Here is an 11,623-nt window from a genome sequence, read left to right as displayed (position 1 = left end):
CTAGGTCATAAGTGTCCGATACAGCAACTAGGTCATGAGTGTCCGAGACAGCATCTAGGTCATGAGAGTCTGAGACAGCAACTAGGTTATAAGTGTCCAAGACAGCAACTAGGTCATAAGTGTCCGAGACAGCAACTAGGTCATAAGTGTCCGAGACAGCAACTAGGTCATAAGTGTCCAAGACAGCAACTAGGTCTTAAGTGTCCGAGACAGCAACTAGGTCATAAGTGTCCGAGACAGCAACTAGAACATAAGTGTCCGAGACAGATTTGATAGTATGTATGAGTACTATGGACTTCGGCCATATTTGACCTACGAAATTTATTTGTGTAGTGTATTATACTCCAATTATTCATGCACTTTCCTGGCCATCCATTTTATTTACACGCCAGATGTAGGTCGGCATGTACCTCACTTATATTTTCAAGAATAATTGTAATTGTTGTTATTTTTTCTTTAGAAGCTGCCCCAGAACAATATGTAGGTAGGTAATCATTGTTTACAGTCTGGTAGAGGTGTATCGTATTACAATGGCGTTAATCCTGTCTGATTCGTTATTTAAATATTTTCTTGATGAGAAATCTCACATTTGTAAATTTAAATCTTCAGACCACACTGCACTGTAAAACTATTGCAACTAACCATGTGTCAAAATTCAAATCATATCAACATGTTGACAGACATATATGCATTATAGATATTTAACCTAACTTTCCAATTGAAATGCTGTTAATCTGGACAAAATGGTGCACGATTATATTTCCTATGAAAATTAACTTTAATATCTGATTAATTAATTCAATAAATACTCACTGGGTACGTTATCGAAGGCTTCGGTTTTTCGTTGTACATTTTTAGGCAGGTTTGACGTGTGTATAGATGACGAACTATGATCTTTCTATGCCTTTCCAATTTTTCTTTGTAGTCCCGAGAGGAAAATTTCCTATGGGTAAGTATTTGTCTATTCATTACCGGGCTGCGGACAGACTGATACCAACACAATGTTGACAATACTTTCGTATCACTAGCATTGTATAAGCTTAGCTCGTGTTTGATAATTTTCTTCAGAGGGAGGATGAGTCAATTTAAGCACATGATTAAAGTAAAATTTAAGGCAAAGGTGATCAAAACCATCTTTCCTGTTCCTCGATAATGCGCCAAGTACATTTTGTCCTGGTATTGCAGCGAGGGTTACGTTTCTCTCACTGACCCGTGATTCAGCCTTCTTAAACGGCTGTGGAATTTTAGTAGAGTCCAATAACACAAATTTAAGTAATCGTTAAAAAATATGTGCCATCTTTCGAAGCATGAAACAAAGAAAAAAAAAAAACCCATTCAAAATCACAATATAAAATCCAGACTTGACGTGTACCAGATACCCGGATATGATGTAATACATTATTTATCATCATTCGATGGATACTTATTCAGCCGAAGATGTTTCCCCTCATAAATCTATTGTGTTGATATAACAGTCCTAATAGAAACTGACTTGTTTGGGTTTACATTTTAAATTAATTCCAGTTACATTCCATAGACAAGTTGAGATTTAGTGGGACTAAACTAAAGTGTTAGCGGGACTTAACTAAGTGGGACTAAACTAATGTGTTAGTGGGACTTAACTAAAGTGTTAGTGGGACTTAACTAAGTGGGACTAAACTAATGTGTTAGTGGGACTTAACTAAAGTGTTAGTGGGACTTAACTAAGTGGGACTAAACTAATGTGTTAGTGGGACTTAACTAAAGTGTTAGTGGGACTTAACTAAGTGGGACTAAACTAATGTGTTAGTGGGACTTAACTAAAGTGTTAGTGGGACTTAACTAAGTGGGACTAAACTAATGTGTTAGTGGGACTTAACTAATGTGTTAGTGGGACTTAACTAAAGTGTTAGTGGGACTTAACTAAGTGGGACTAAACTAATGTGTTAGTGGGACTTAACTAAGTGGGACTTAACTAAAGTGTTAGTGGGACTTAACTAATGTGTTAGTGGGACTTAACTAAGTGGGACTTAACTAAAGTGTTAGTGGGACTTAACTAAGTGGGCCTAAACTAAAGTGTAAGTGGACATAAACTAAAGTGTTAGTGGGACTAAACGAAAGTGTTAGTGGGACTAAACTAATGTGTTAGTGGGACTTAACTAAAGTGTTAGTGGGACTTAACTAAGTGGGACTAAACTAATGTGTTAGTGGGACTTAACTAATGTGTTAGTGGGACTTAACTAAAGTGTTAGTGGGACTTAACTAAGTGGGACTAAACTAATGTGTTAGTGGGACTTAACTAAGTGGGACTTAACTAAAGTGTTAGTGGGACTTAACTAATGTGTTAGTGGGACTTAACTAAGTGGGACTTAACTAAAGTGTTAGTGGGACTTAACTAAGTGGGACTAAACTAAAGTGTAAGTGGACATAAACTAAAGTGTTAGTGGGACTAAACGAAAGTGTTAGTGGGACTAAACTAATGTGTTAGTGGGACTTAACTAAAGTGTTAGTGGGACTTAACTAAGTGGGACTAAACTAATGTGTTAGTGGGACTTAACTAAGTGGGACTTAACTAAAGTGTTAGTGGGACTTAACTAATGTGTTAGTGGGACTTAACTAAGTGGGACTTAACTAAAGTGTTAGTGGGACTTAACTAAGTGGGACTAAACTAAAGTGTAAGTGGACATAAACTAAAGTGTTAGTGGGACTAAACGAAAGTGTTAGTGGGACTAAACTAATGTGTTAGTGGGACTTAACTAAAGTGTTAGTGGGACTTAACTAAGTGGGACTAAACTAATGTGTTAGTGGGACTTAACTAAGGTGTTAGTGGGACTTAACTAAAGTGTTAGTGGGACTTAACTAAGTGGGACTAAACTAATGTGTTAGTGGGACTTAACTAAGGTGTTAGTGGGACTTAACTAAGTGGGACTAAACTAATGTGTTAGTGGGACTTAACTAAAGTGTTAGTGGGACTTAACTAAGTGGGACTAAACTAATGTGTTAGTGGGACTTAACTAAGGTGTTAGTGGGACTTAACTAAGTGGGACTAAACTAATGTGTTAGTGGGACTTAACTAATGTGTTAGTGGGACTTAACTAAAGTGTTAGTGGGACTTAACTAAGTGGGACTAAACTAATGTGTTAGTGGGACTTAACTAAGTGGGACTTAACTAAAGTGTTAGTGGGACTTAACTAATGTGTTAGTGGGACTTAACTAAGTGGGACTTAACTAAAGTGTTAGTGGGACTTAACTAAGTGGGACTAAACTAAAGTGTAAGTGGACATAAACTAAAGTGTTAGTGGGACTAAACGAAAGTGTTAGTGGGACTAAACTAATGTGTTAGTGGGACTTAACTAAAGTGTTAGTGGGACTTAACTAAGTGGGACTAAACTAATGTGTTAGTGGGACTTAACTAATGTGTTAGTGGGACTTAACTAAAGTGTTAGTGGGACTTAACTAAGTGGGACTAAACTAATGTGTTAGTGGGACTTAACTAAGTGGGACTTAACTAAAGTGTTAGTGGGACTTAACTAATGTGTTAGTGGGACTTAACTAAGTGGGACTTAACTAAAGTGTTAGTGGGACTTAACTAAGTGGGACTAAACTAAAGTGTAAGTGGACATAAACTAAAGTGTTAGTGGGACTAAACGAAAGTGTTAGTGGGACTAAACTAATGTGTTAGTGGGACTTAACTAAAGTGTTAGTGGGACTTAACTAAGTGGGACTAAACTAATGTGTTAGTGGGACTTAACTAAGGTGTTAGTGGGACTTAACTAAAGTGTTAGTGGGACTTAACTAAGTGGGACTAAACTAATGTGTTAGTGGGACTTAACTAAGTGGGACTTAACTAAAGTGTTAGTGGGACTTAACTAATGTGTTAGTGGGACTTAACTAAGTGGGACTTAACTAAAGTGTTAGTGGGACTTAACTAAGTGGGACTAAACTAAAGTGTTAGTGGGACTTAACTAATGTGTTAGTGGGACTTAACTAAGTGGGACTAAACTAAAGTGTAAGTGGACACAAACTAAAGTGTTAGTGGGACCAAACTTAAGTGTTAGTGTGACCAAACAAAAATGTTAGTGGCTCCAAACAAAAGTGTTAGTGGGACCAAATAAAAGTGTTAGTGAAACCAAACAAAAGTGTTAGTGGGACTAGACTAAAGTGTTAGTGGGACCAAACGAAAGTGTTAGTTGGACCAAACTAAAGTGTTAGTGGGATTAAACGAAAGTGTTAGTTGGAACAAACTAAAGTGTTAGTGGGACTAAACTAAAGTGTTAGTGGGACCAAACGAAGGTGTTAGTTGGACCAAACTAAAGTGTTAGTGGGATTAAACGAAAGTGTTAGTTGGAACAAACTAAAGTGTTAGTGGGACTAAACTAAAGTGTTAGTGGGACCAAACGAAGGTGTTAGTTGGACCAAACTAAAGTGTTAGTGGGATTAAACGAAAGTGTTAGTTGGAACAAACTAAAGTGTTAGTGGGACTAAACTAAAGTGTTAGTGGGACCAAACGAAGGTGTTAGTTGGATCTAGGTCATGAGTGTCCGAGACAGCATCTAGGTCATAAGTGCAACAAACTAAAGTGTTAGTGGGACTAAACTAAAGTGTTAGTGAGACCAAACTAAAGTGTTAGTGGGACCAAACTTAAGTGTTAGTGTGACCAAGCAAAAATGTTAGTGGCTCCAAACAAAAGTGTTAGTGGGACCAAACAAAAGTGTTAGTGAAACCAAACAAAAGTGTTAGTGGGACTAGACTAAAGTGTTAGTGGGACCAAACGAAAGTGTTAGTTGGACCAAACTAAAGTGTTAGTGGGATTAAACTAAAGTGTTAGTTGGAACAAACTAAAGTGTTAGTGGGACAAAACTTAAGTGTTAGTGTGACCAAACAAAAATGTTAGTGGCTCCAAACAAAAGTGTTAGTGGGACCAAATAAAAGTGTTAGTGAAACCAAACAAAAGTGTTAGTGGGACTAGACTAAAGTGTTATTGGGACCAAACGAAAGTGTTAGTTGAACCAAACTAAAGTGTTATTGGGATTAAACGAAAGTGTTAGTTGGAACAAACTAAAGTGTTAGTGGGACCAAACTTAAGTGTTAGTGTGACCAAACAAAAGTGTTAGTGTGACTAAACTAAAGTGTTAGTTGGACCAAACTAAAGTGTTAGTTGGACTAGACTAAAGTGTTAGTTAGATTCAAATAAATTGTTAGTGGGACTTAAATCAAGTGTCACATGTAGTTGGACCAAACGTAAGTGTTAGTGACACTAAACTAAAGTGTAAGTTGGATTAAACTAAACTGTTAGTGGAACTAAACTAACGTGTAATTTGGACTAAACTAAAGTGTTAGTGGGACTAAACCAAAGTGTTAGTGGAACTAAACTAAAGTGTCAGTTGGATTAAACTAAAGTGATAGCGGGACTAAACTAAAATGTTAGTTGGACTTAACTAAAGTGTTAGTTGGACTAAACTAAAGTGTTAGCGGGACTAAGCTAAGGTGTTAGTGGGAGCTGGATTATCTGTGGACCCAATTGTTCTTCTTTGTCCTAAAATATACTTATTATCTATCAAAAGATGGTAAAACGGTAACGTTTCCATATACATAGTCTACATAGATTTAATCTAAAGTCGACATAGTATGACGTAATATATAGTGTTTTTGAAACGTCACATATTGACCCTTTGATACGGCCAAACAATATTTTTTTTGTGATATCATATTAAATAACGTTACATATAATACATGATTATTCATTGCTTAAATTGTTTCTATCGCTTTTTGCAGGTATCGGTCCCTATGCAGGTCTAGGTAAGATATTGAGGGGAAATGCCTATTGTATTACTCTTTGACAAGTTATTTAAAGTGTTTTTTAGATAACACATAAACAAATGAAGAAAATTGTAACCATTGAAAAATGCCGATAGTGATTTATTCATATTACATGATCGGGATTATTATTGAAATATAAATGTAACAAATTTCGGTTATTTCTGATACAATTTAAACTTCAACTCTAGGTGATTAAACCTTGGTTTCTTTTTCTACAGGTAAACCACGTAAAACACGAGGTACGTATTAAAATATATATATTTTTTATGCCACATTCACGTATTAATCAATTTTAATAGTAACAAGTATAAATTGTTACGAAACGTTCTAATTTAATGGTGATGAGTGATATTTAATTGTTCTTTATTTTTTAATATCCGGAGTAGTTCAGTAAACATTTTCCTCCATGAAATGTTGTAAGCGCCAAACATATCACCATTTTGTCGAAGTCCAGATAAGTTGTTTATATATGTCTGTTTGTGAACAGTCAAAACGGTTGTCACTCGTTGATAAAGAAGGTCTGGAAACAGTTTTGTGGAAATTCACGAATGAACTAGCGATACATTCACTCAATTTTCCTGTTAACCTTTGGTACTCCTTACAGTATAGCTGTACATAACAAGAGACATTATGATGTGTGCCACATTTGGTGCAAGAAAATCTTCTCCTTCCGGTAATCTGATTTTGTCTCCAGATTTCTGTGAAGGTTCATTCCGCCTTTCCTGTTGAATAGACATATACAAATTTGCGTTTTGTTCTTGTTAATTGAGTATGTCGTACCTTTGTGCGGATTTATGGACTTTCGTGAAATTGGAATAGCTGATTTAAAATTATAATGATGGAACATCATTATTAAGACTAAATAACGAGCTCCATAAAACAACTTTATATTATGAACTCTATAGCCACATTGTTTGAACGAATATATTGATTTTTTTTCTTGTATTTCAGTAAAGAAGATAAAGAGTAAAACTCCAAAACCAGGTGAATGATTATTTTATATTTTATAAGATAAATAGACTAAGGCAACATGCATACAAAAATACTTTTTGAATTGTTCTGGTTAATTTGGCGGATTACAAAACGTTACGGTATTGCAATAACACCTAAATATAAAAACTCGTACGGATTGAGAAAGTTATGTTTAAATGAAGAGTTAACACACGAATGCATTTTTATTTTTATGATTTCAGAAGCAGAAACTATTGCAGAACTACTAATGTCTGGTACGTATGCGAGTTATCCCCCTTCCCACAGTAATGTAAATGTAACCCATGTTATATAGTAAATTAGTATTTTACCAGGGTGACATAAGAGAACATAGAACTAGTGCCGTTTTCGTGTAAACGGTCAAACCGGTCAGACCACAGTTGTTCGTTTATTGAATAAGATCGGACCTAGTAATCTGATGCTGCTTTGAGGCGAGCCTTGACAAAGCCTTGCAAGGTCTGTACAATTACCCGAAATTGTTACATTTATAAACGGTCAAACCGGTTGTTCCGCATAAACGAACAGGCCAGCTTGGTATTGGAGAAGTGCCATTCTTCCTTGGCCCAATGGTGTTGCTCTCAGATAATACAAACTTTGATGTTCTGTGTCTTAGAGGGATGCGTACAAGTAGTTTCTCAAATAGAACTTAAATACCAGTTGCCTTTCAGATAGATTTCAAATGTGGAAGTCCTGCTTTAGTTACCAGTTGGCTCGTATGTAGAGGCCTTGTGTCCTCTCAGAGATCTGAGCCCGTATTCATGAAACCGTTCTCATACTCAAGTATGGATTCTGTGCTCAACGCCAGCTTTCTTGTAACCCACCTAAATCATGTAAACGATCAAAAAGTCAAATTTAAATATTGAAAACAGTATTCGGCTTCAAGTTTCTTCAATTTTTGTCCAAAACTTTAACAAAATAAAACTCTTTAAATAATTTATAACTGGAACAAGATATTAGACTTGAGCACAAAATCCATGCTTGAGCATGAGAACGGTTTCATGAATACGGGCCCTGGTTACCAGTTGTCTCTCAGGTATAACTGGTACATGTATGTGAAGACCTTGTGTCCTCTCAGGGAGCTGGTTATAAGTTGTCTCTCAGATATAACTGGTATGTGGAGGCCTTGTATCCTATCAGAGAGCTGGTTATAAGTTGTCTCTCTGATATAACTGGTATGTGGAGGCCTTGTGTCCTATCATAGAGCTGGTTAGCAGTTGTTCCCCGGGTATAGCTGGTATGTAGAGGCCGTGTGTCCTCTCAGAGATCTGGTTGTCGCTCAGATATAACTCGTAGTTTGTTTGTGGTAGATATTCGGCTATTCCGGTTCCGTCGTTATCAATAGAAACCTCTACTTGATTATAATTTTTCGGAGGACCATGTTGGAAAAACATTACAAAGAAAAACTTCTAAACAAACGTCTAGTTCCTTTATGTTAGTGGGGAAAAACGAAACAATGATGAATCGTTTATGAATGAAATTGGCATAGTTTTTTTGTGTTTTTTTTTTATGACAGGAAGAAGATATGTTCTGTGTTGATTTTTTTCAAATGATGAATATGGTAAAATGAAATCTGGGTCATAACGTATTGATAAATGATATTGCCAGGACGTTGTGATTTAGCAATTGATGTTTTAAGGCGAACGATAATTGCTAAAACACGAGGGAGAGGACAACATAAAAACGACGTTTTTCTATATTTAATCTGTAACTGGCTCTTCAAATCTGAAAACCGGAACAAACAAAAGACTGGGAAACATTTAGGTACGACCACAGACAAAACTTTAAAGAAAGACACAGTGAGAAAACATTCCACGCAAACATCAATTAGCTATAGTTTGTATTCCTTATGGAAGTTAGCTGAGCTGTATCATATAAACTTCCGCGAAATGTAAGCGCTTCACTGATCAATACAAAAGATGAATACAGGATTAACGAGGCCGACCGATATCTAAGTCGGAGAGTGGTATCGTCATATATATGGCAGATATATTTTATTCCATGAAGATATAGGTGATTTACTCCTCAGATGTTTGGACCAGAACAATCAAAAGACTGAAAATTGTTCAGGTACGAGCGAAGACAAAACCTTATAGCACTCATTGTTTGCTATATGTGTTTATAATGGTACATTAGTGCGGTTTTGTTATGGTTATTGTATTTATTTAGTAAATAATTAAACCTCGGGGAAATATAAGCGCTTCACTGTATATTATCAAAGGAATTGTTGAATGCAGGATTAATGAATCCGACCGAATCCTTAGTCTTGGTGATACTATATACCACCCATGCATGTATTCCATTGATAATGGACATTGATTTATTTTTCTATGAACATACAGGTACCCCCTTGAGAATGCAAATGACATATGGTTATTTTCAAGAGATTAAGAACGGCTTGCAACACTTCTACGAGTGTCAGAATGGCATACAATTACTTCACTGAACATGAAAATGGCATTTGCTTACTCCACTGAGAGTGAGAATCGTGTGTAGCTACACTAACAGAGTGAACATTGTATGTTTTCCTTACAATATCAATAAATCATACAAGTAATCCTCTTATAGTCAAACTAACGTCTATTATACCTCTAATGAAAATCCTGTAATCTGATTGGTCGAGGTAAATTTTGTCCCTTTTGTCAGGCAAATCAAATAAGTAAACACATTTACTTTTGTGTTGAATTCAATTCAACTCAGTTAACGATACCTGCTATTTGATATATATAGTCGTGGTTTATCATCACCTATCTGTTGATATTCATTATTCGATATTCATAATTCAATTATGAAAACGGAACTAACTTAATTAGCTCTTGGTTAGTCATTCTATATCACAATTGCTGAAATGAAGTCACAGCAAAAGCCTAGATAAAATGCACTAGTTCCTTTTGCTACCTCACTTAAAGCCAATATAGTTAAATGTATATCAAGGTCTTCTCTTCTTTTCTGTTTTGTTCAGGTATTCCTTGATAATTTCCCCTACATTTATCGCCAAACCCCTTTGTAACACCAAAATTTATCTGGACAAAAGGTGACAATAGAACGAGGCTTTACTTTATATTTTATCCTGGCTATATTTTACCATTCACATTTGTATTGGGAATATATAAAATGACTAACATATCAATTCAGTAATCTATTGTATTGTTGTGTGCTTGGACTCTCCTGTACTTAATGTATGATCGAACACGTTTCGTGATGACTTTTATATTACAGATTCGGAAGAGGAAGAGGAAGAGGAAGAGGGGAAACAGGAAAACACTAAATATGCTTTTGATGATATTGATGTTAACGTTACTACGTACAAGACAGGCGCAGAAACAGACAGATCATCAATCAGGGGTAAAGTATACATCATTACTAGTACGGTAGATGTCACTGATGTAGCTGATAAAGACTGGATATAGTGTAGATGATGTCCTCAGATCGGAGGTTTCTGACCTGAATACCGGACAGCTCATTCTTAATACTTTTCCGGCCGAGCTTTATATAAACAAAAGCAATTTTCCAAAGAACCCCCCCCCCCCCCAAAAAAAACCCCAACAACCGGAGTTACATCTGAATGACAAAACTTATAGATTAATGAATATCTTGAACACCGTCTTCTATCACATAAGTTGATACATTGAGTAAATATTTAAAATTACATTAGGCGTTATCACTTTCCTCAGGATGTCTGTTCCCCATTACATAACACTTACATATCTACTTGCTATTAGAGTGATAAGATGTTTTACCTTTATCCCAAACTGTTTCATCTTTAATCAGCTACCTGTGTAAAAATAATTATATTTACTGACGTATCATCTATCGTTTTGCGTCTTGCTTACTCTGCAAATTTTAGCCAACATTCGTACAGACATTTCATCCTTCGGAAATGCCATAATGCATCTCCTACTACCTTTGAGGATAGTCAGATCTGTTTGCCAAACAATGTTTGCATCTTTAGGATTGTATTGCAACATGACGTTGTTATTTGCAACATAAATACTAGTCGTATTCTGTTTTGTTGACAATATTTTCATCATAACGAATATATTGCAAAGCCACTATTGCAACGTTTGCAACATAATTTCTTTCAGACGCAGTGGTTTTAATGAACAGTTCACTGTGTATGTAAATATCGTGATAAAATGACAGCTATAATAAAAGAAAACGAAAAAATATATTATTCATGTGCACATGTTTCATCAGTAGATCGGCAACTTCATTATAACTTAATACTTCGGACTGTTGGACTCTATCTTAATATTTGGTCATATAGTTTACCTGTCGGAGTCTACCTTAATTCTTGGTCATATAGTTTACCCGTCGGGCTCTACCTTAATTCTTGGTCATATAGTTTTCCTATCGGAGTCTAATTTAATTCTTGGTCATAAAGTTTACCTGTCGGAGTCTACCTTAATTCTTGGTCATATAGTTTACCTGTCGGAGTCTACCTTAATTCTTGGTCATATAGTTTACCTGTCGGAGTCTACCTTGATTCTTGGTCATATAGTTTACCTGTCGGAGTCTACCTTAATTCTTGGTCATATAGTTTACCTGTCGGGCTCTACCTTAATTCTTGGTCATAAAGACTATCTCTACATGCCTACCTTAATTCTTGGTCATATAGTTTACCTGTCAGAATCTACCTTAATTCTTGGTCATATAGTTTACCTGTCGGAGTCTAATTTAATTCTTGGTCATATAGTTTACCTGTCGGAATCTACCTTAATTCTTGGTCATATAGTTTACCTGTCGGAGTCTAATTTAATTCTTGGTCATAAATTTTTCCTTTCGGAGTCTAATTTAATTCTTGGTCATAAAGTTTACCTGTCGGATTCTACTTTCA

The 11,623-nt window shown here is 35.8% G+C and overlaps 1 protein-coding gene across 2 annotated transcripts in view; it reads left to right on the top strand.

Moving 5' to 3' along the window:
• LOC110466658 overlaps positions 1–11,623 on the top strand; it is a 36,865-nt gene that overhangs the window by 7,487 nt on the left and 17,755 nt on the right. For both annotated transcript variants that reach the window (XM_021523313.1, XM_021523314.1), the window contains exons 5-10: positions 926–949; positions 5,755–5,778; positions 6,018–6,038; positions 6,751–6,783; positions 6,993–7,025; positions 10,006–10,131. In XM_021523313.1, coding sequence (XP_021378988.1) covers positions 926–949; positions 5,755–5,778; positions 6,018–6,038; positions 6,751–6,783; positions 6,993–7,025; positions 10,006–10,131 — 261 coding nt within the window. The remainder of the gene's footprint in view (positions 1–925; positions 950–5,754; positions 5,779–6,017; positions 6,039–6,750; positions 6,784–6,992; positions 7,026–10,005; positions 10,132–11,623) is intronic.

The sequence above is a fragment of the Mizuhopecten yessoensis genome, unplaced genomic scaffold (assembly GCF_002113885.1).
Source record: "Mizuhopecten yessoensis strain PY_sf001 unplaced genomic scaffold, ASM211388v2 scaffold11139, whole genome shotgun sequence".
Taxonomy (NCBI): Eukaryota; Metazoa; Mollusca; class Bivalvia; order Pectinida; family Pectinidae; genus Mizuhopecten; species Mizuhopecten yessoensis.
Note: the sequence above shows the minus strand (reverse complement) of the source record. Positions and strands in the feature narration are given on the sequence as shown.